The sequence below is a fragment of the Cryptomeria japonica genome, chromosome 2 (assembly GCF_030272615.1).
Source record: "Cryptomeria japonica chromosome 2, Sugi_1.0, whole genome shotgun sequence".
NCBI classification, from domain to species: Eukaryota; Viridiplantae; Streptophyta; class Pinopsida; order Cupressales; family Cupressaceae; genus Cryptomeria; species Cryptomeria japonica.
The window spans coordinates 197,814,459-197,840,044 of NC_081406.1; the positions used below are offsets into that span (position 1 = coordinate 197,814,459).

At 36.8% G+C, this 25,586-nt stretch overlaps 1 protein-coding gene across 3 annotated transcripts in view; it reads left to right on the forward strand.

Annotated features, from left to right (window-relative positions):
• Positions 1-4,401: 4,401 nt before the first annotated feature.
• The window catches only part of LOC131072801 (pyrophosphate-energized membrane proton pump 2), a 70,878-nt gene continuing 49,693 nt past the window's right edge, over positions 4,402-25,586 (forward strand). Inside the window, exons 1-10 of one of the 3 annotated variants that reach the window (XM_058009058.2) lie at positions 4,402-4,569; positions 4,668-4,722; positions 5,913-6,033; positions 6,145-6,311; positions 7,109-7,312; positions 12,428-12,579; positions 12,714-12,861; positions 12,963-13,095; positions 13,736-13,908; positions 14,984-15,104. In XM_058009058.2, the coding sequence (XP_057865041.2) occupies positions 6,216-6,311; positions 7,109-7,312; positions 12,428-12,579; positions 12,714-12,861; positions 12,963-13,095; positions 13,736-13,908; positions 14,984-15,104 (1,027 nt within the window). In that variant the 5' untranslated portion in view covers positions 4,402-4,569; positions 4,668-4,722; positions 5,913-6,033; positions 6,145-6,215. Of the gene's footprint in view, positions 4,570-4,667; positions 4,723-5,793; positions 6,312-7,108; positions 7,313-12,427; positions 12,580-12,713; positions 12,862-12,962; positions 13,096-13,735; positions 13,909-14,983; positions 15,105-25,586 lie in introns of all 3 variants that reach the window. The other 2 variants (XM_059216517.1, XM_058009059.2) reach the window with 2 other exon arrangements.

The following is a 25,586-nucleotide window of genomic DNA, read 5'->3' on the forward strand; positions in this document are numbered from 1 at the left end:
TCTTCTAGCTAAGATTGGGTGGCAAATCATTCATAATTTTAAGGACTGGATTGATACAATGAAAGCAAAGTATCTTCACAATGAATCCACAAATCAAAATCTCTGGGAATCTAACCTCCCCCAAGGATCAGTGGTCTGAAACAATCTTCTAAAAATCAGATTGGTTCTCAAGAAAGTGGGCAGAAAATTATCGGGCAGTGGTAAGAACACTTTATTTTGGGATGATGCTTGTGCCAACAAGGCGTTCTTAACCTCCGTCCCTTATTTAAGATCCATCAAAAATCACCTCATCAATAAAAATGATAGGTTTCTAAATAACTATATAGATTGGCAGGGGGATAAGCTTAGATGGAGGAATTTTAAAGAATAGCTAGCAAATGATGATACTCAGTGAAACATGAACTCAAATAGATGAGTCATAAAATTTATATCCTAATCGAACAACTAGAAGGGTTTGATTTCCTTGATCAAAATTTAAAGGATGAATGGATTTGGAAGTTGTCTCTATCAAGGAAGTTTTCGGTTAAGTTTGCCTACACCTTGATGGAGCATCACAATGATATGTCAATGGATTGGAGACAGGTCTAGATCCCCAATCTGATTTCTAAAATTAATTGTTTCTAGTGGTTGGTGGACCACAACAAAATATAAACTATTAATAACCTCATCAAAGGAGGATTCTATTTAGTCAATAGATGCTCCCTATGTTGTAATAACTTAGAGAATGTTCAACATTTACTTCTGCACTATCCTTATGCCTCAAAGGTTTGGAACTCTATTCCATGTCAGCTAAATGTTAATTGGGTGATTCCTAGCTGCATTGGGCAACTTATCACAAATTAATTCTCATCTTCATTTTCACATTTTGTCATCAAGGACTTTTGGAGACAAATACCCCCCTTTGTTTCTTGGGGAATTTGGAAAGAAAGAAATAATAGGATATTTAAGGAGCAGGAAAGAGATATTAGTGTCCTTGCCCAAGTCATAAAACAACAAATAAAAGAAAACTTTAGTGTTTTTTCCTATGGGTTTTCTAAATCAGTGCCTAATTATACCGAGTTAAGGGTAAAACAAGTATGGGAAATAAATCAAGATCTTCTTAAAATCAACTGGCAAAAGATAGAGGCTAGAAAGAATAGAAAATGGGAAGCTCCTGATGAAGGATGGATTAAGTGCAACTTTGATGGTTGCTTAAAAGGGAAACCAAAAATCTCTGCTACCAATGGAGTCATGAGAGATCACAAAGGATATTAGATAGAGGCCTACAGGTGCAATATAGGAATTTCCTCTAATAACAAAGCCGAAGCATTTGCTACATGGAAAGGACTCAAAAGACTTAAGGTTATGAACTTGGAAAGGATTATTTTGGAGGGAGATTCTAAACTAATTATCTCAATTCTAAAGGGTCAAAGTGTTGGCCCTTGGGAAATTGGAAAATTGATGGAGGATAGGATACAAATTACACGGGGTTTTCTTTATTTCAAAGTGGTTCATGCATATAGAGGAATACTTAATATGGCTGTAGATTTAATAGCAAATATAGCCTTAAACTATAAAGAGTGGGAAATTTTAAATTTCCAAGATTGCCCTAAAAATCTAAAGGAAGTTGTTTTTAAAGAAAGGCAAAAAGGTGGGACTTTTGGAAACATTATCTGTAATGATGAAGGTTAACCCTTTTAATGATTCAAAGATATGTAATTTGTGTCACCTTCGCATGAGGGAGAGATACGGGCATCAAAAGCCTCTTTTGGCACAATGACTTGATTTAAAACTTAAAGTCATGCAAAGGATATGCAATAATGTTATTTATTGGAGTAGCTGTACCAAGCTAATGTGGAAGGACACTTGTCATACTGAGAGGTAAGGCAGTATTTGAGAAATTTTAAAAAAGGTTTTTTAAGAAAGCTTAAGCATTGTTCTTCTTGATCGCAAGTTAAAAAAAGTTAAAAGAAATAAGGAGATTTCATAAGAGCAGAACTCAAACTTCACTAAAATGGGAGTAGCCATGAAGAGAACTGAGCCAAGGGATAACTCATTGTAGTAAGAGAATGAAGAACTTTGGGACCTATTAGATAAAGTCGAGTTAGTTCCTTATATCCTCTACATAAAAGGTCATAACAAAATCCTGTTTGCTAAGTTTTGAAATTCCTAGTCCAGAGGAATGATTAAAGTGGGTAGTGTTAGCTTCACTGTCACCCCGCAGCTGATTGCAGAAGCCATTGGTCATAGTTATAGTGGAGTGAAGGTTGTTAAAAGTAGTTCGACTGATTACAAAGTGTTCATTAAGAAGTTTATAGAGAAAGGTGAAAAACTTAAAGTTGTGCAAAATGATTATGAAAGAGAAGATCTCCTTGCCTTGTATGCTCTACTTAGCCTGTACATGATGAGGCATTTCACTTTAGAAGGGCATTATATGACTGTGCATGGATATCATTTCCTACTCCTAAACCATATCTGTCACGAGGAATTTATAAATGTGTCCTACTTTCTTTTCACCTCTTTGAGCAACAACATCAACAAAGAAGCCTCCTCTCCCCTTCATCAAGGGTTAATGTATTCCCTACCCATGCACGAGCTTTAAAAAAGTCCTCATGGCAACTGCTTGTTCTCCCTCTATCCCAACAATGTTGTAGTTCAGGTGAATATTGAGTTGATTAAGAGTAGAGCCCATAACTCGAAGAAACCCTTTGACTCCATAAATACTAAAAAGTAATCCAAAAGTGCTAGCCTGCATTTGGAGGAAAAGGATGACTCATTTGGTAGCTCCTCGATGAAAATGTCGGGTGAGAATTCTCCAAAACCTAATTTCCTCGAAGAGGATGCCAAACTGATCAAGCTTACCCTAGAGAAATGAAAATTTTTAGTAGCCAAAATTGGTAATTCAAAGAAAAGGAAAGCAAATTCCCAAAATCCTAAGTCAAACTTTGTGGTAATTGTAATTGAAGAAATAGATCATTGTCATAAACAAAACACGGGTAAAGAAGGAAGCAACTCAGGAGAGAGGGGGTCAGAAAGGCTAAAACAAAAGGGTAAAGGTAAGAAAAAAGCTAAACAAGAGAAGGTTACAAAGCTGGATTCAAAAGAGGAATACCTGCCAGATGAGGAAGAGGACTTTGAAAAAATAGAGGATGGTGTTAAAGGGGAAGTGGAACTTGGTTCGGATGTGGAAGGCGAAGATAATGTAATTGTTGAAGAAGATATGGAAGAAGAAGAAAACTAGAAGGACCAGTATACTAGCCTGGGCAATGAAGATAATGTAGAGATGGGATACTACCTAGACTTGGATAACAAAAAACGAGGAAAGAGACAAAAACCTGGAGAATTAGATAAGAGAGATGCAGTGCCGCATTATATACGACACGAGAAGAGAAATATAATGAATTTAAAAGTGAAATTGAGCGTTATTAACTCCTTAACTCACATAACTAATGGCATCATGCAAAAAACAATTGTGGAACTGGTCTCAAGTAAATCAAAGCTGATAAAGATGCTCAATATAAAGAATCAGAGATATAATAAGAAAGAAGAAGACTATGCCCCATAGGAGGAGGACTGGAAAATCAACATCCAAAAGCTAGCTGATGCCTGGGACAAGATCTCAGGAACATACAACTAATGCTGTTGTTTCTTTTTATTATGCTTAGGCTTAGTTTCTGTTTAGTTTCATATGCTACTTCCTTTAAGATTGCTAGCCTTCATGGCTTTTATTATGTTAATTTGAACTGCTACTCTCGATGTTTGGTTCAAACTATGATTTTTTTGATGTGGGTTTGCTATTGGAGGTTTTGCTGATGGAAGGTATGAGAGCCCTCTCCCTACTTACTCAATCAAAAACATGATATAATTTAATTCTTATAAATTTCAAGCAATACAAAGTTTCAACTACAATACATTTTAATTTTAATTATTTTTCTACTACTTTGTAATAAAATTCACTAATTTTTTATCTAATAAACAATACATTTAACAAATTATACAAATTTCCATATACAATTAAAAAAAGAGTTGTGGACATGCGCATTGACCTTATAGATCTAGTTGCTAGTTTTTGTTCTAGCCCGAGGTTTTACATAGATGAGACTACTTCTTCCTAACCTTAAAATCAAGGGAGAAGGAGAAAAAGACATTAATCCCACAATCTGCGCCGTAATTTTACTTTATCAATGCTGACAAAATTAAAAAATTAAATTGTGAAGATTTGCACTATTCAACGCCCCCCATCTCATTAATGAGAGACTTTTAATAGAACGAACGTCCCCACGTAAATCGGCCAAAATGTTCGCGAGGCTCATTAATACTATTGATCTGACGTGGCTAATTTGTCCTGTTGGACCAGTAAACATGCTGACTCAGCGTCATCACATTTCATTCCCATTTAAACCAGCCGTCATTTAACGCACAAAAAGATTTACCTACAGATTTGTAAATCTGACGCCAACATCATATACCTATCTTCGTTCAGTAATGCGTTTTGAGCGTCGTCTGCTGGCCGAGTCAGAGAAATATACCATCGGATTATTATAATTTTTTTCTTCAGGAATCCGTCATTTGTTTTCGATTCGATTAACGGTATCCGGAAACAAAATGCTTTTAAGACTTATTTAATTTTGTTGAAGTGTAACTGGCGTTTGTTGCTTTCTCTGCTATTAATCATTATTCCTGTGCAGATCGTACATGCATCTCCATTCGGCGATTCCCGCAAATGCACAGAAATTCTGACAGGTAATTTTCCACAGCTCTTTTGTTGGATTTCATTAATTTGAATGGACTGCATGCTATTCGACATTTTCACAGATCTCTGTTTCATGTTGTATTATATTGTGTTTGGGTTTGTATATTTATTTTGTGCCGCTTTTGGTACATGGTTAAAACCTTGCTTTGTTTTTTTCTTTGGTAGGGGTTTTAAAATGTCGTTCATTGGGCTACTATAGGTTTTGGTGAATTAGGGATCTGATTGTAATGCTGATGGATTAGTCGATCGCACAAGGTTTTGGGTTTTATTATCGTTTATTTAGATTGAAAATATGCTAGTGGCATTTTACATTAAATGAGGTAAGGTGAGTGGTTCTTAGGGCCAATTATCGCCGGCATTTAAATTTAGGGAAGATCTGAATTGGGTTTATGCAGAATACTGTCAGTCTCCAATGGATTGCGTGAAGGTTTTTGATGAACTTAAGTTTTTGTGGAATATTATAATTTTGATTAAATTGCGCGGTGCTCTGGCCTCTTCTTTTGATGAGATGGAGATACTACACTGTAGTTAATCTATCGTAACCTGGAGCTCTGCTGTTTTAAATATCCAAATTTTGGAAGCCACCATTTTTTATGGTTGGTAAATTTTTCTCAGGTTATCCTTTCAATTAGATGCCACTACCAAGGGGTGGGTAGGTCTTCTGGTAAATTCACCCAGGACTTGCACCTGGCCTTGTCTGTCGGGGTGACATACCCAGATTTGGATGTGATAGTTTACCTGATTACACATTCAACATGAGTAAATATAAACATGTAACAATTCTGCTCATGAAATTCTGTATAATTTGACACTTTTTCGGGTGCTACTGTTGTTTATTACTTGACTTGTATTGCCTGTTTCTTGGATTCTGTTTTTTGTGTATATATATCCCTGTTTTCTAATTATGATAGTTAGTGTTTTGAATTTTGTTCACAGGTCATGTTACCATAGATTTTTTATTCGCCATTCATGCTACCATACCAGTTGCATTGTTTTCAGAAAAATAGCTGTATACTCTATTTATTTACTCATTGAATGATAAAAATATTTTTTTCCAGCAGGAAAAAAGGGACTGTCAAGCAAATCTTGATCCCACAACATAACAAACAGTGTTATTTGTTTCCTCTTTTCATCTTGGGTTTTTGAACGGGCTCTAACCACCAGTTGAATTAATGCACAGATATGATACAGGAGGCAGAGAGGAATTCAGGCCCCTGAACTACCAAAGCTACTTTTTGGAGACACGTAAAACAGCAATTAATTGCTTTTAGCTGTAGAGGGTGACAGTCAGATAAGCAGAGGTTTGCGAGTATCTTTTTTTTACCTGTAAAACTAATTGGAGAACTGCAGCACAGATTGTGCTGCATTCTCCAAAATAGATTCTTACAAAATTCAACGTTTAGGGTCAGCAGGCAATTTGCCGCAGAGTGGGGAGTACCCCTCTGCACCAGTTGTTGCTCGGAGGGTCAATTCATCCTACACAATGATGATGGATGATGATGTTGAGGAAGCGCTCGCACCTTATCAAGATAAGCCCAGGACATTCCCAATCATGCGGAGCAAATCTAAAACACCATGGGTAAGGTTCAATGAATATGCTCTGGTATTTGCTAATACTTTTATTTTGCATTGTGGCTACAGTTTTCAGGAAAACTAGGATAGTTTTAAAATGCACAAGGGGGCAAGACGGAAACTTATGATCTCCTAGGTTGTCCTTTGTTAAACAATATTTACTTCTGAATGTTATACTGTCTAAGGTTTTGGCTAAATTTTTTAAAATCAAGTGAAATGGTTACCATCAGTTTGTAGTGGTTAATGTGATCCACCATATCATTTGAATAGCTCATTGAGGCTTGTGGATTTGGGACCCCATCACTTTCAATGTTTTCTACTGCCTACCTTGAATTGAGCTTAATGAACAAGTTCAACACTATCTCAGTTTATTCAAACTTTATTTCTCAGTTGCAACTGAATGTTGTCCTTAGCTCTCATTGACCTCATATTCATCATCTGTTTACATTAATATAATTTCTTTCTTTTTTTCCACCCTTTCATTTGGGTTGATTGATGTTGTTCTTTTCTGTGTTGCTATTGCATTTTATACTTGTTTGAGCTTTAGATTTCAGTAGGGAGTTTGTCATGTTTTTATATATTTATTCATTTGTATTCTAGTGGCCGCATAGAAATTTGGACACATTTCCAACATCCTCTATTATATGACAACTAGGTCAGAGGTTTTATTGGTTTAAACTCTAACCTTCCAATTCCAGCTAGCCAGTACCATGTTTTTTTTTGTAGGCTAGCCAGTACCATGTTTAACTTGTGTATGTATTTCTTCTTTTTTAAAAAGTGTCTAACTAATGTTTTGATTTTCAGATTTTAAGAGTCCTCTTCGGGCTGAACAGGCGAGTTTATTATCTACTTTCTGTGCTCGTGCTTGGGGCTCTCTTCTACATTGGAGTGAATACTTCACCTATTATAGTTTTTGTCTTTGGCTTATGCTCACTTAGCCTAATATTTGCACTTTACCTTGCCACCTGGGTGCTTGCAAAGGATGAAGGACCGCCTGAAATGAGTCAGGTATGGTTTTTGTGCTCTAAGTCTTTAGCAAAAGACATGGTTAAAGTTTCGTCCCTTACTTTTTTATATCCTAATATTTAAATATCGATTCATTTTACTTGCTGTTGTGGAACTTTTTGTCCTTGTTTTATTTCAAATGTATTAAATTCCAACACATCAATAAGCATAAATATCTCCAAGTTAAGAGTTGAATAGACTATCTTCCCATTTTGATATTCAGTTGCGTAATTTATAAACTGGGGATATTGCAATTAATTATCCAAAATTGCACTGTTTATATTGTTAAGGACCCAAGTATCACCATAAAAGTTTAGATTGAATTTTGTCCTTTTTGAATGATATTTTTTATATTTCACTTTTTAAGTGCACTTCTCTGCTGCAGTGGATATAACTTCACTGTAAGTTAGTAACTTAATTAGAGACTATGACGAGACATTCAAAGTTTCAAAGCCTTCATCTCAAACAACACATTATAAATGATATTCAATGTGGCTTTATAAATTGTATATGGCTGGACTACATAGTGTGGAACGTTTGAATCTATGCCTGGATAAGCCTACATAATTTCTTAAAATCAGTGTCATTCAAATTTCAGCCTAAAGGGGCTACATGTTGAGAAGCAACGTGATGCTGACTGATAATGTCAAAGAAAGAAAAGTAAACAAAATTTAACTTTATAGATAAATTGTTTTCAATCCCAGCATGGATAATTTTATTTAAATTATTAGAGAGATGGATGCCTTTATATAATCATGCTAATGTGTAATGTCCTGTGCCAAAACGGGCAAAATCCTTCTTTCTTTTTATTATTTAATTTATAAAATTATCAAGTACTCAGCTACTACTATCTGCCCTAACTATAGCAATGCTCAAACCCTTAATAAAGACAACCAGAATAACAGATCTGAACAAAAGGAAATTCTATATATCTAAGCAATTCGGCAGTTTACAACTCACTGTCTGTAGTAGCTTAAAGCAAATTGATAACAATGGAGCTGGACCATATGACAGTCATGCAAGGTCTCCTAGAAAGGTAGCAGAAACCCTCCAGATATGACGGATCCAGGCGGCGATCCACTCAGACCAATTAAGTTGCAAGGTACTGGTGCTAGTTATAGGCAGTCCTGAGATCTGCAGATCTCCGTTTCTCTCAAATTTGCTTCTATACAGTTCACTGTCCCTGTTAAACAATTTGCTCCTCTGGACTGGCTGACCCCGTGACAACTCACCCTAATGCCGATGGTTCTGAGCTAGAATTTGAAACTGAAATTCATCACCCTTGCATTTTCCCGGGCAATTATTCACTCTAAGCAAGGTACTTCCTTACCTATAATTATAATGTTGATGAGTGGGTGACAATTTTTCTCTAAATTTCAAGGACAAGGGGATGTGTTTTGGGGCTGACAAATAGTCTTTTGGATTCTAGGGATGGCTGTTATTAGTATATCAAATTTATATTATCATAAACTACAAATAATTAAAAAAAACCTCAAAGTATAACTTAGACATACTAAAGAAGCTGAAATTTAAAAAATGTGAACATTCAGCTATATCTACGAAGGATATAAACATTATCCCATGCAATGTCAGTCTGAAATTGATTCAATTGTAATGTCTGTGAATTTAACTCGCTTGGTGTAAGTTTATGTTGTCTCGTAGGCACATTGAAGACATTGTTTAACAAAAAATTAACTTTGAATGGTATAATGTGTTTCGAAGTAAAGCATAGGATAAAGATCTTTCCTTGACCTTTGTGGGAAGTCTCCCACGCTTTAGTAGCTCAACATTGACGTAACCCCCATCTAGAACAAGTCTCTTATTTAGCATTCAAATAAAACTTTTGATGACCAGTAAGATGAGATCACAAGCTTGCTTGTCATCCGAGAGATCCTCAAATTTTATTAATGGGTGTGTTTTTAAAATTTATTTCTCACTATTAACCATTGTTGTCTTTTTCTCCATTCTTCCTTTGGTATGGTAAAATGGGTGATATTGATGTTTAAAGTTTTTAGTGATTTTTTTTTTAAACTTAATTTAATTCTTTTTTGAGCCATTGGGGACACTTTGATGTACATGAGACAGTTGAGGGATGCCTTGGTGCCATCAAGATGTCTACATGTTCGTCTCAAATAGGAGATGTTCTAGTGATGATCCCTCTCCAGGACTTGGATGAATGGGAGGTGTTGCATCTGGTGTATCTCTTAGTTTTGGGACAGAAGGACATCGTTGCAGGGTGTTAGGGATCGCAAAAACTTTCCCAGTTTTTGGGTTTCATGCTTGGGACATCTAGGCCAGGCATCCTTCCATGGACCCTTGGTGGGCAATGTCTCACGTTCCTCACCCACCCCGTCTTATATGACACCCATTTGTAGCCATGTAGCCTTCACCTCCTCAATAATTTGACCTTGAAATAACATTAGCTCAAAATTGTGGTCCTCAATTTGTTTTCATTAGAAGGCAGAGAAGTAACACTAGCTTCGCCTACCTTCCATAGCATCTTTGTAATAAGTAGATTAAGAAACACGGAAAGGAATAATTTGTAAATGACATCATTTGCCTTATCACTACTTGGCACATTGAACATACCTGTAATTGGTTTTGCTGATGCTAAATCCATGATCTTACATGTTCCCTTTTCATTGCACCCTCATCTCAAATGCCAGAAGTGCAATAGCTCTCGTTGCCTGTGTAAGGAGGAAGGAATAGATGGTACAATTATCCTTCAATGTATAATCTGATCATCTCACCCCTCTCCTCAAGTGACAGCTTGTCACAAGGGCCAATCAATGACTTTACTAGATACATGTAAGGAGTGTGCATTGACCTTTTGTAATACTGTCTTTCAAGTTGTCTTAGAAAATGTTGCATTCCCAATGTAACCTTTGGCAAGAAAAACTTCAAATTGGTGCACAGGGGTTATTCTTATTAAATGGGCCCTTCACATATGGAGCCAAAGCTTGAAAGTGCAATCAAATTGCAATGCACCTTCATCTGAACTGCCTTTCTGGGGTTTTTGGCCAGCCTCAGCTCCTTCACTTTCCTCACCCAAATCATGGTTCTCATTGTCACTTAAGCAACTCATTTTGATGTTGAAAATAAATACAAAAGAAGAGAGAAAAACAACAGCACTATTTTAAAAACATTTTAGGGCATTGGCAGTACAAAAAAGTGCGAAGTTTTCAAGCATGAAAAAATTAGGAATACAATTTAAAACATATAATCATAAAAACAGCAAGGTTTTTGATGTTTTGAAGTGGAAAGACATTGCTTATTCATTGGTCATTGACAAGACAAAAAATTAACACATTTTCAACCCCAATATGCTCAATTTATTGTTTTACATTATTTTTATAATGTAAAGTTTTAACTTTAAACAAACAAAAATGAAAATAAAATTGTTACACACAATTATTCATAACAAAGACAATATTAAAAAAAATGGATGGATTGAGTCATTGACATACTTGATGTTTTGGTGAATGACAGATTGAATTCCGTCCTTTTTTCTCCTTCCTTTCTTTTCACTTTTTCTCCTTGTTTGCAAAACTAAATTTGTAAAGTTGCAAGTGGTGAAATCATAAAGAGCAAATGGTCTAGGGTTTTGGGTGTATAATGATATCTTTTGGTTGGTTGGTCATGTGGGTCCACCATAAAGCCATTTTTGGCTTGAAAAAAAATGATGGGTGGGGGAATGCCTAGTGATATTTGGAACAGTAAGGCTGTCCCCAAATTGATGGCAAAGGGGGTTGCCCTACAAAAAATTAATTTTGGGATTGTGGGGAGGGGACATCCATCCCCACATTTCCAAAATGTTCTTAAACTTGGAGAACTGTCTCGAGCTACAGGGGGAAATCCCTGGTGAATACTGTCTTTTTAGTTTAAAATTTAACTAATAGATTGTGTTGCCATGTAAATTTGGTGTCACTCTCATAGGCTCAAGGCTCCCCCTTTATCAAATATCACATATATAGGTTGAAATTTAATTACATCTCCCTCTTAAGAGAAACACAGTAAAACACAACAAATAGCATAGCACATTAGCAAGAGTATTTGCATGCTAATACATGGTAGCCTACCAAATATACTTCCCTAGCTCTGGAAAGTGTGGAAACAGATACTTTACGTAGGCTTTTAGACCTTACAAAGGTGTTGTTTGTTAGCTTTTAAATCTACATTGTCTTTCATTGTGTTCTTTGCCCTGCCTTCTTCACAGTTTCTACAAGTTCACCATATCTATGTATACTTGGCAACATTTCACATATGTGAATCTGATTGTATGACAACTGTGTCTACACTTTCACTTGCAAACATGTTTGTCAATATTTTGATCACTGTGGGCCATGATTTTGACCACTGGGTTCTCTTCTTGGGCATTGTGATTTGCATTAACATCTGTACCAATTTTCTATGGGGACATTTCCCTGTGGGTCTAGGTGATGTCTTGGGAGTTGGAGGGACATCCCCTAAAAAGAATAATAACATTTATTAGTCACAGTAGAAGATGCTATAGAGCAACAAACAATATTTTGGTTATTACCTTTGTCATTATTAATGATGGTAATGATACAATTACAGTTGAACCGTCTGTCCATTGCATACATATTTTCTTATTAAAATGATGAAAGTGATACACCTTGACATTTAAAAAAAAAAATTCAGATTAAAATGACTGTCATTGTGGGATACGATGACCTGCATGTCACATAATCTGCAATGTTTTCTTTTGTTAGATCTAGGATTCCGAACAATCTCAATATCTAATGGCCTCTAGAGGGTTTATTTTACTCCCAGAAATTACTGAAATAATCATAAATCTTGAATTTAATATTCACACAAAGTAATTGAGAAGAGATGGCTATACTTATAACTAAGTGATTGAAATGAGAAACAGGACGTTTTGTTTCAAATGCTGCCTTTGTAGTCTAAGACTCTAAAGTAATGTTCAATATGGTTGTATCTTGCAACATTAGGCTCATTGTACTGAACATAGCCAAGTCTCTGGACCTTGTGGCATATTGCGTTTTGAACTTCCAATGCATATATATCTGGTATTGTGCATGCTATTATATATAGTAAAAACCTGCTTCAATATCTCTTGTTACTATGTTGATTCAGATTTCAGATGCAATTCGAGATGGGGCAGAGGGTTTCTTTAGGACCCAGTATGGTACTATTTCAAAAATGGCAATCTTGTTAGCATTTGTCATTCTTGGTATCTATATGTTTAGAAATACGACTTCACAGCAGCAATCATCCGGACTTGAAAGGTAAAGTGAATACGGAAGCAAAAATCCATCCTGAGTTTGAGACAATATTAGTGGATGCTTTACTTAATATTTCTGTAACCTATTGTACACAGTTTTTTTCTGCTAAATATTTACACAGTTGTATATTTTGACAGGTCATCATTAGCCTTCATAACTGTAATATCTTTCCTTCTCGGAGCATTATGTTCAGGAATTGCAGGATATGTTGGTATGTGGGTGTCTGTGCGTGCAAATGTTAGGGTTTCTAGTGCTGCTAGACGGTCTGCAAGAGAAGCATTGCAGGTATTCACTGGTTCAGCCTGTCTCAATTTTTGAAGGGAGTCTCGAGTAAATGTAATTAGCAGAAACTTTCTCTGATATTTCTTTGTTGAGCTTGAGTGCAGGTGGCCACTCGTGCAGGAGGCTTTTCAGCTATTATTGTAGTCGGTATGGCAGTCATGGGAGTAGCAGTTCTATATGCTACCTTCTATGTATATCTGGGGGTGGACCAGGCAAATTCCATGAAGGTTACCGAATGTAAGATTTGAAACACTTTTCAGTTGGTGTACATTTTGATTTACTGAGAGAAACTTCATTATTTATTGCCTTTTTTGACAATACATTTATTTATGGGCCACAATAAAGTTAAGTCTCTATGCTGTAATTTGATTGTTCTATTTTGTTATTTAGGCTACTGAATACATACTTATGTAGCTTGGTGCAAAACCTTTGATATAGGATTTTTTTTGATGAAGGTGGTATTTCATTCTGAATTACTTCACCAATATCCATATGGATTAGTATATGTTTTCAATTTACTTTATATGTTTTCTAATTTATGCTTTTGAAGCTTCCATACTTTAAACCTGTAAACAATTATTAGCATCTGGGAGTAGCAATCTATAATTACAAGTTGTTATTGTGTTTAGTCAGAGGGCATGCATTATACTATTGACAATTTGCATTATTCAGAATGTTTCTTTCATTAATGAATGTCCCAATTCATATACTTCCAGCCAGAGCTTTTGATCTAGATCCTTGTTGCTTATGTAAGATCTTCAATCTGTCATTTAATGAAAGAATAGCTAATCTAGAGATTAATTTTTATCATTGTTTTGTGGATGAATCCTGAAAGTTTGTAACTTGGGCTTCTAATAACATCATCTTTGATATACAGTGCCTCTTCTTCTTGTTGGTTATGGATTTGGGGCCTCGTTTGTGGCACTTTTTGCCCAGCTTGGTGGAGGAATATATACAAAGGCAGCAGATGTAGGAGCTGATTTGGTTGGTAAAGTGGAGCAGGGGATCCCTGAGGATGATCCTCGTAATCCTGCTGTCATTGCTGACTTAGTATGCTCTTCTTCTCCATTACATATATTTAAGTCAGTGTTATATCATTAAGTGCAAGCTTACTTGGATTTATTTCTAAAACTACACCATGTCTTATATTACCTTTTCTCTAAATTTACAGTTGTCTATTTAGACAGTTAAAATAGCTTTTCAATTTCCTTTTCTAAGGGATCTTTATACTGTATAGTGCTATCTGTGTTCTATAACCAGAAATCATCTTTTTATCACTATTCAGTAACAATCTGCCTTAGCTTTTGCACAAATGTTTCAAAATATAATTAATTGAATGTTCTTTGAGTATTTCAAATGAATAAGATGATAAACATTGACAATAAAGCTACTATAGTCAACTTGTGCAGAACTTAAGCTTCAGATTGAGGACAATTCATGTAAAACTAACTTCACCACAGCCCTGGAAGATTACTTACAAAGCTCAAGTTATAAGGAGAATAGTTCTGGTATAAGACAGTTAGGCAAAATTAGTTTGGTCTCTTTTCTATGGTGTGCAGGGACAGTTGACATTTTCCAAACTTAATGTATAGATTTTTAGTAATTGTGGGCCTCATCATGATAAATGAGGTTGACTTGATCAAACAGTAGCCTACCCTTCCAAAGCAATAAAAAAATCACCAATTGAGTGTGCTAAATTCTTGTTTGTTTCTTGAGTTTTAGTTCCCTATATTTGTCGTGATTCTGTATTTATTACTCACTTTATGAAAGGTGTGCTTGTAATGTGTGTTGATTATGTAGCATTCAGCATATTAAACAAAAGTGAGTGCCAAAGTCAATTTCCAAAATTTACATCAGTTTTTGACATCAGTAAGGTCAGAGGGGCATGATATTTTTGTCTTACAATTGTAGAAAATCAATTATTGAGCAGCAAAGGAAATTATGTTCTGTGTGCTTCATTCTTTGTTAAGGCCACACATTATCATCAGAAGGATTTCTGTATTGTAATTAGGGTTCTTGTTTCTGCATCATAGCTTAGTATGCCAATTTTGATAATGTCCTTTGAAATACAATTAGTATTTTCATGATTGTTGTCCGACTTGACATTTTTTTCCCATCTATTCAGGTTGGAGACAATGTAGGTGATTGTGCAGCTCGGGGTGCTGATCTTTTTGAAAGTATTGCTGCAGAAGTAATTAGTGCTATGATACTTGGGGGAAGCATGGCTAAGCGGTGCAAAATTGAAGGTTGGTTCATGTCAATGCTATCATTTTTCTTCAGTCACATGCAATTTACTTTCTGGTAGCATCAGCAGGTTCAACAATTTACCTTCTGGTAGCATCAGCATATTCAACAATTTACTCTCTGGTAGCATCAGCATCTTCAATTGTAGATAATATCTTAAGACTTATTCAGTACAAGGCTCTTGGATGCATGACTTCCTTCTTACAGAAGAGGGTCAGGTGCTGCAAAACTAAGGTGCTTGGGTGTCTTATTCTAGGGATTTCCCTGGACTACATATGTTCCTTGTATCGTTGGTGCTTGAGAGTCATTATGTTAGGTTATATGTGAGATCCAATATTTGGGGCAGCCATAGAAAGAAGAATTCAATCATGCCTGGTGCAAAACATGTTTAAAGACCAAACCACACCAGAGTATTCTATATCAAAGATATTTTTCTGTTCTTAAGGCCTGGGAAATGACTCCTAAATGTAAACTGATAGTCTTTAGAAGGCAAACCTAGCATGGGCTATTTTAGGATTGGTAGTACACAAAGTCAACATGCTTAAGACAGTTGAAAGTATCCGTGGTTGTTCCTTTTATAATTTTTAGAGTCAATTATGTTTTCTCTTCTCATTCCCTACTTGACCCATGTCTTTGTGGACTAGAGAGTTGTTAAAGACTTGTCCTGTTTAGTCATTGGATAAGGTCCACATCTGGAGTATTGAGTCCTATCTTCTATCAAAGTATTATTGCAATATTTAGTATATAATGGTCAATTTAGTCTTCAGGATAACTTTAGGAATATTCTTATCATTTAGTTTAATAGTCTTTTAGTTAAGTTCTTATCATTTGCTTTATTAGTTGTTGCTCTTATCCTTTATGGATAAAGCTTTTGTAACTCTTATTTAAGGAGACGTTCGCTCCTTTTTTGAATATCAAATATCTTGGTAGTGTTATATATTTTTGTAAGATGCATCAGTCAAGTTTCGTGGGATCAATGAACGCGTGAAATTCTATGTCATCTTGCAGTGATGACTCATGTATGTGACACAAAAGGACTAGAACATTGTATGGTATAGTATGATGTACAAAATTAGTTAGGGTGTAAATTTTACGTTTTTTTTGTGGTAAAAATCATGGCCTTATTCAAGGTGAAAATCATGCCAGTTTGGTGTAGGGATTTGTGTGGGTTTTTCATTTGTAAACTGTGGCATTTTTTTGCTTAAATCACGATTTTTTTCTGCTACAAATCGTGACTTCTCTTCTTGAAAATTGCGTCATTTTTTTTTCATTTGCAAAATCGTGACCTTGTTCAATTCAAAACATGAATGGTTTTCTAAAATAGGAATTGGAAGATAATAGACGACCAAGGTAGAAAGTGCAATGAGTTTTTTTGATGATTTTTTCAAAAATTGTGGGTTATATTTTTACATTTTTTGGCAAATATGTGTCTGTATAGGGCACACTTGGCGTGTAATAGAAGAAATTGTGGTGATTTTTTGTCATTTTTTTGACTTTGTGGGAGTTTTGGTCACCTTTTTTGACATTTTGCTAGGGTTTGCAGAATTCGTAGGTCATTCCATCAGCAAGGGGTTACATTTTTCGTAATTAAAAATTGTGGGAGGGATGGCTTTATTACTCAATGTTATGTTGGAAGGCAACTAATGTTTCATTGGCAAAAATTATAACTCATGGAAGCAACCCATGCTCAAGATCTTCGAATACAAATGCCTTGATAAGATTGTCGTCAATATTGACACTCAGGTAGAGGTTGTGAGTAAAGATCGGGACAAGTTTGATGAGTGTGATCGAGGAGCCGCCATGCTAATAAAGTTATCATGATTGATGAAATGCTTTTGGAGGTTGAAACATGCAAAACCTTTGCAGAAATTTGGAAGCACTTGTGAGATTTGCACAAGACCTCAGATAAAGGTAGGACATTCTTCTTGAAAAATATGCTTTTCTCAATCATGATGGATGAGAAAATGACTTTGTAGGAGTAATGAAGATCAAGGATATTTGCAATCAATTGTTAACAAGATGGAAAAATATATGGTGGTCACAATGCTGAAAAACTTACCATGAGCCTATGAATATTTTATTGAGACACTCAGTATCACATTAACCAATGTTGGCCTTAAGTTCAAAGAGTTTTGCAATAAGCTCTTGCAACAAGACAGATGGAAGCAACAATTTGGCAGTGGTAGTGATACATACAACGTAGAACATGCATTTGTAGCCAAGGACAAAGGCAAATGGCTTCAGAAGAAAGGACAGGGGAATAATGAAGATACTTTGAAGAATCTAAAAAATATCACATTTGGGCCACATGAAGAAGTATTGCAGACAGAGATTGGCTGAAAAGAAATCCAACCAGGGAGGGCCTCCATCAAAGGCTCATGTTTTAGAGCATTCTAAGGAGAAGGAATCAACCTTGTATTCTTTCATGGCCAAATGACTAGTAGATTACTCAAAGTCATTTGTGTTGTACATTGATTTTGGAGCAGAAAGATTGGTTCGTGGATTATAAAACTTACTCAGATTTAGTGACACTTGGTGGTGGTGAGGAGTACACAATTGGCAAAGGAAATGTGCATATATCTTTAGGAGAGAAAAACCCATTTTTCTCAATATGTACTATCTTGGGAATGGAGCTCAATTTACTATTTGTGAGTCAAATAATGTGCATTTGTCCCAATTTGGATGTCATATTTAGCAAACACTAATGCTATCTAGTTGACAAGGAATCAAAGAAAACCATTGCTATCAGTGTCGAAGATCATAGATTGTATCGACTTGTTGATATTGGATAGATTTTAGAGCATGCATTGGTAGTCCACGATGCCTCTAATATTAGTACACTATGGCATCAGTGGTATGTGCACCTCAATTTATCCTACCTCTCTTAGTTGGCATGAGAGAATTTGGTAAAAGGATTACCTGACATCTTGCAACAGATACTAGGTGTTTGCGGAGCTTGCCAAACAAGGAATCATCATAGAACTCTTTTAGATGGACAGCCTTGGAGAGCCTCAAGAATTTCGTAGAGGGATTACTTGACATCCGGTAGTAGATATAGGGTGTTTGTGGAGCTTACCAAACAAGGAAGCATCATATAACTCTTTAAGATCAATAGGCTTGGAGAGCCTCGAGAGTCCTATACGTGGTTCATGCAAACATTTGTGGACTAATGAATATGTCTTCAGTCACTAATGTCAGGTACTTTCTTTTATTTGTTGATGATTACAATAGGAAAATGTGGTTGTCTTTCTTGAAGTCAAAATCAAATGTCTTTAAGGAATTTCAAAAGTTCAAATCATTAGTAGAGAAAGTGTCAAGATGCGACATCATAACTTTTAGATTTGATAATGGATGTGAATTCTATCCAAACAAAGTCAATAACTTTTGTGCTAATCATGAAATCAAGAGGCAATACACTACACCCTATATTGCCCAACAAAATGGAGTAGTTTAGAGAAGGAATTGTATAATTACAAAGATGGCTTGGTGTATGTTGGAGAACAAGAGTGTTCCCAAGAAGTTTTGGGCAGAGATTAGTTGAACTATTGTTTATCTACTCAACAAGTCTCCGACACTAGCAATGAATGATATGGCCCTAGAGTAAGCTTAGTTTGGGAGGAAACCCATAGTGAGTCATCTTAAGGTCTTCGGTTTATCGCATATGTTTGGATTCCAGATGCAAAGAGAATGAAGTGAGACCCTAAGAGTATGGCGTTAATTCTTATGGGGTACAATGAAATTTCTAAAGCCTACAGGAAGATTGATGTTGACGTTGACCACTTGACTTTCAGTAGGGATGTTGTGATTGATGAAGTTGGACCTTTTCAACTCTCTTCAGAGATAACTGAAGATCAGCCTATTAAGCATAAGGATCCATGTGTTCAACTTTTATGGCTCCACTTGAAAGGTGGATTTTTGAGAATGAGTCTCCTAGGTAGGTAATAGTACTAGAAGAATTCTTTCTTGATGATAACTTGGATCAACATTTGGATGAGATAGAAATAGGAAGCCCAAATCATGGTGACAATAGTGATTTGGCTGAAGACACTCCTTAAAAGAGACCAAAGTGATGGGAAAACATCATTGGTGATGTTCGGAATGATGAAACAATCAAGGGTAGATATTTCGGAGGCAAGAGCAAGAACATGATTGACTTTGCTATTTTGACAAATCTTCAGTGAGTTCATGAGCCTCGAGATTTTGTGGAGGTAAAAGGAAAGCCCAAATGGGAAAGGGCTATGGAAACCGAACATAAGAGTCTAATGAAATGTAGGACTTGGGTTATTTCCGATCCTTCACCAGTGAAGAAATCCATTGGCTGCAAATGTATGTACAAAGTCAAGTACATAGTTGATGGTACACTTGACAATCACAGAGAATGATTGGTTGTAGAAGAGTTCTCACAAAGAGCAAGTATTGACTACAAGGAGACCTTTGCTCTTTAAACAAAGACAAGTACCATGCGTTTAGTTTTGGCCATGGCAGCTCAATTTGGCTAGAAAGTCCATCAAATGGATGTAAAAAGTGCCTTCCTTAGTGGCAACTTGGAGGAAGAAGTCTACATGTCTTAGCCTTAGGGCTTTCAAGTTGTAGGAAAGGACCTGTTGTGACCTAATCACACATCGTCCCCTTCCAAATGGGGACCCCCTACTTTTTAGGTCCTCTTGGTCTTTTGGTTTTGGTTTTTCATGTCTATTCGCAGCAGTCCCTTCGGTCTCCCTAGTTTGCAAGTGTTTTTGATGAATTTTGATCAGATTTGCAAGTGTTTTGAGCGAATTTGACTTAGTCTGGAACCCGTTTTGTCTATTTTAGGGTTTTTCCCTTTAGACTTAGATTCGAGGTCATTTCCTTAGGGTTTTGGAAAATTTGAACGTTGCAATAAAGTCAAGACCTTCCAAGGAAGCTACTAGTGAAATTTGAGCGAATTCTGATCACTTACTATTTTTAGTAAGTTTTATTGCATCCCAGATTGGCCTAGTTTTGCCAAAAATCAAACTTACTATTTTTAGTGTCACCCTATCTCGGTTTGCCCTAATTTGATGTTTTGAAGTACATACTATTTTTAGTAAGTCTGTTTTTGGCAGGTCCATCTCAAGCAATGGTTAGGACACTGAAGGCAGAGCATTCCTGAAAATCCAGATCTGAATACGGAAAGTTGAAAAAGCAGACAAGTGATTAGAAAAATGACTAAATATGAAGTTCTTTCCTGAAGTGGAAAAAGCATGAAAATTGTTCTAAGGCAAGAGAAATCCACTCTAATCTTAAAATGGCATCCAAATCTGGAAAATGGACAAGTCTGAAAAAATTTCTAAGTTTGTCATAATGCACTCCGAATGAAGATCAAGTGGAAATAACTTCATCATGCTCAGGGAGCGCTCCAGGAATGAGTTTGGGCACTAAATCAAGGAAGAGGAGGAAAGTTTAAGACTTCCAAAAATCCTCCATCACATGAAAATGGCGCTCTAGATGTGAAATGGGCGCTAGAAAGAGGTGCAGGAGGAATTTCCTCCCAAACTTAAAAATCCTCCTCCTTGGTCAAAATCCGTCCAAGTCTAGTAAGGGGTGCCAAATGAGGGTACAAGAGGAAAATTTCCCCAAGGCAAGAAATCCTTCACCACATGGAAATTCCGCCCAAGGATGAGAATGGGCGCCAAAATGGTAGGAAGGAGGAAAAGCAAGAATATCCTAAATTCCTCCTCCAAGTGGAAATAGCACTCTAACTTGAGCATGGGTGCCAAACAAGGGTCAAGGAGGAATTTCTTGAAAATCTAAATTCCTGCACTCTAGTAAAATGCCGTCCAAGTTAATGAGTGAGTGCTAGAAAAGGGGTAAGGAGGAATTTTCCTCCAAAGCACATTTTCCTGCACCATATGGAAATAGTGCTCTAGCTTGAGCATGGGCGACAAACTCGGGTCAAGGAGGAATTCCTTGAAACATCAAAATTCTTCCTTCACATGGAAATTCCGCCCAAAGACAAGATAGGGCGCCAAATCAGGGTGTGGAAGGAATTTGCTTCCAAGGGTCAAATCCTCTTGCATATGGAATCAACACCCAAACAGGTAATGAAGCACCAAAATGAAGAAAAGGAGGAATTCCAAGTTTTTTTTCCAGAATCCTTAGGATAAATAACACCCAAGAAAGAGGTTATATTGCCCAAACAAGGTTAGGGAGGAATTTTCCTCCAATGATGAAATTCCATCACCAAGGACAAAATTCGGAAAAGAACTCATGGTGAGGGAAAAATTCCAAAATTCAAAGAAATTTCTTCCCAAGGAGAAAATTACTCCCAAGATGAAGAAATTCCAAGGCACGAGAAAATTCAAAAAATTTGATAAGTGAGAAATTCTCTCCTAAATTCCAGAGCTCAAGATAGAAAGAATTCCTCAAAAACTGGAAAAGTGATGGATTGATTGAAAATCTCCTTCAGAACAAGATAAGTACAAGAACACGAGAAAATTCCTTAAGGATAAAAATTCTCTCTACAAGAATTTTCTCTCCCGAAAATCCAATCGAATAGGATTCCTACCGAAGTGGATAAAATTGTCTAAATTCTTTTGAGGAAGGAAAATCTTTCAAAATATCTTTATGAATCCAAAATGGAAAGATTTTTGCAATATATGAGTTGGCGACATGCAAAGGGAATATTCCACATTTATGACACAAATCGAGAATTTTTAGAAATTCTCATTTTTGAACTCCACATTGGTGGCGGGACCCGTTTGCATGGTGAGTTGTCAAGGGAAACATAACACATTTTAAATGCAACTACCAATTTTAAACTTCCCCCAACTTAGCAACTTGGTAAGAGATTTCCATTTATGTGATGGATGGAAATTCATTTCTCACAACGGTTATTGGAGAAAATTAAAGTTAGAGAGAAGTGGAGAAAAGTTTGAAGCAAAGTTTTTTTAGTTCTTGTTCTTGGAGGTTTTATTTTATTCCAAGTTTGGAATTTACAGGCTAGAATTCCTTCTTCATCGATTTATTGAAATTCCTTATGTTTAATGTTATTTATTTTGTTTGTAGGAATGGCGGAATCCAACAAAGCTGCGAACACTTCTCGGTAGGCACAATTCAAGAATGAACTAAAAGGATTCCTTCCAAAATCAAAGATTATTTCAAAGTGGAAGGAAATCAGTGACACCAACTTAGGAACTTTCCAATTGGGAGAATTCCAGAACAAATTTTTTTGAACGACAGGACGTGCTCCATCAGTCATTGCCACCAAGAGTGTCAAGAGCGGAATTGTTGCGACTGCCGGTTTCCCTCCAACCTTCCAATTCCTGGAGCTGATTATGGAATGCACGAAACACTATAATGTTGAGAGGAGTAATTTTGGCATCGGATGGCAAGCTCTTGGCCAACTCGATAGCTAAGGCAATTGGAGAGACATTCGGGATCCCGACATACCAATCCATGACTTACAAAACCAAAGAGAGCAGCGATGATCTATGATGCTGGCATCGAAAGATGTGCTGGAATAATTAACAAGGTTTGGATGCAAAAGTCAAAACCGCATATTTCCAAGATGCCCAAGCAGATCACCAACTTTGATCTTAAGCGAGAGTATGCCGACCTTGTGTTGATGTTGAGCAGAATTATGGGATAGTGGATTGGGCAAGATTGATCAACCATTACTTGCATGAAGGCAATGGGATAGTGGATTGGGCAAGATCGATCAACCATTACTTGCATGAGCAGCTGAAGAATTTGAAGCAAAAGCAGACCCAATCTTTTTATATGAGTTCATATGTCATCTATTCGCTGGCAAGAATGGGCAAATTCAATGGCTTACCAAGAAAGGGACCCATGGGATGTCCACCAGGACAGTTGAAAGTCCACGAGTGCTATCCGCAGTTGCACTTGTATAGTACTACTTCTTTTAAGTTAGTCAACAACACCTTCATAATGCACATAACTAGATTATTATAGGGTGGACTCCACACAAGGTTGTCGTAGGAAGCCAAAAAGTTGATACGGAAGTTCGGAGCTTGGTACATTCAATTTCCAAAGTTTACCTACATCCGAGTCCAAGGGTTTTCTTTTCAACCGCATAAGCTACCGAGGTATCCAACTGACAAGATGGTGCTGCTAGAGCTCACCAGGCAATTGATTGCCTACGACGAAAACCAAAAGACGAAGAAAAAGATGTCCATTGAATCTCCAATTGTCCTAGGCGATTATGCAGAAATGTGTCTTACTTTGGCGGCGGTTGAGAATTCCATAGATGAATTGGCATTCTATCACCTGACATCCCATACAACCAAATCCTATTTTGATTCGTACAACAAGATAAGAATGGTTGCCAAAATGAAGCACAAGCATAAAATCCAATTGGAGGATTACTGGGCAAATGCTAGGGATGATTTTGAATTCAGGAAAAGGAGGTTTTCCACATTATCCCTTGACATGATAAGACTTTGTGAAGTTATTCAGGTGCCAGATCAGGTTAAGGAAGATGAAAATGTGGTTCAACCGGAGTATGAAAATCTAAAGGATAGGCCTATTTAGGCCTCAGATTGGTTAGAGCCAGAAGTTGATGATCTAAATGTTTTAAGTAAACCAGTCCTAAAGTTTACTAGGCGTAATGTTCACATGACCTACTAGTTGATGGGAAGCTTGGATTACCATAGCGAAGCAATAGAGGGATTAGTAGGTGCCCAAGTTGGAGAAGGAGAAATTTCACAGGAAGGAACAGAGCAAGGAAAAGAGAAAAATGTTCCTAGGCAGTCACAAACAAAGAAGAGAAGAAATTCAGCCGAAGGAGCCGCAACAAAAAAGGCCAAGGATAGAGGAAGCACAATCACCAACTAGTTCTTCCAGTGTGCACGAAGTTGAGATGTTCACACATGAAGTTGCAAGGAGTTGGCCATTAGAAAATATTCCTAACAATGCACAAGCGCAAGATATTATCAGCATCCATGCTTCCCATTGACATGTTCAACAAGAGAATCAAAGGCTATAAATTCCTCCTAATCAAGAACAACAGGGTCAAGATTGTTTCATTGAAACAATTCTCGGAGACTTAGAGGAAGTTTTGCAGGAATAGGAGTAGATGGAAGTTCATGATCAACCAAAAACCACTCCAGATTGGCTGAAAGAAAGGATGAGGAAGGAGCTAGAGGAAGATATGGATCCTGTACAAGAATTTGAAGAACTTCTGAACAAAATAGATAAGCCATCAGAGAAGAAGGCAGCTAGGAAGTTTTCCAAGATTACAAGAGACGAGACAAGTTCCAGGATATTGCATTTAGCTGTGCTCAGGGTGGAAAAGGATAGAAGTCAAATCATGTTTGATGAATATGAGATCAGAGAAGTCAATTTGGGGCGTGCTTCCACGACACAAGTGGTGGAAGATTTTGATGAATCTTCCTTAGCACTGAAAGAGCAAATGAAAAAGATGGAGGAAAAGACTAAGAGGCTGAAAATCGAAAATAGGGCCTTGTGTGAGTATGTGCGGAGCCTAAAGCATCCTCTCAGGAGGAAGATCCATTCTTTGTTCTTCCCCCTTCTCTTCCCAAGGAATCCATTAATGACATTGAAGAAATAAGGAGAAGAGTTCAATATTCTAAGGAATGGGTGGAAGATGTCTTCGCTTTGACTGGAAAATTCATTGAAGACTTGGCTCAATTCCACTGGAGAATCCAGGCTATCCTGAACAAGCTTGAGACTGTGGATAGTTCATGGGAAGATGTGCATATTTATTAGGATTTGACAATTCTGCAACTTAGCATTGATGAAAGTTCGTAGGCAGACTTTGATTGGTTGAAAGGTTGTCCAAGAGAATGAATTTATGACTTCCCACGATGGTTCTATGTCGTCTGCACTGGAAAGGAATCTTTTGAAAGATTCAGAATGAAGTCTACATCATTGAAAGACTTAGTCAAGAAGATACAAGGAGAAGTCCTCAACGCAATTGAGGCATTATTTGCTAGAAGGTTGACTAAGGAGTTGATAGTTGACTTCGTGAAGGACATATTGTACGAGTACTTCTTTGTGGAATCTTTTTCCAAGGAACATTTGGAGAATGTTTCCTTTTACTCCAACACGATGCGAAGAACTCAAGAGGCGAGTGCAAGTTGGGAGAAGTTTTTCTCTGAGTGTGAAGAAGGTATTTCCTTGCTGGAGTTCGAGATGGAGAATGTGCCAAGTGTCTCAGTAGGAGAATTGGAAGCCCTCATTGCTGGATTCATTGCATTCGCCATCAATGAAAGAGATAATGGTCGTCCATTTTTGGAAGAGAATCTTTTGACCGCATGATGGCATAGTGGCGCATTTATTGTTGGGAATGTTTGACCAAGTGGTGGCTAATTCAATGCACCGCTATCTCCTTATGGCGTTTGTCATAAGGAGATAGTGGTGCATTTAATGCACAGTGGCCGATTTTGGAGATGATGGTGCATCAATTACATAATGGGTGACTTTTTGAATGTAAGGGGTATTTAATGCATTATGGGTGCCATTTTAAGCAAAGAGCAATTGAC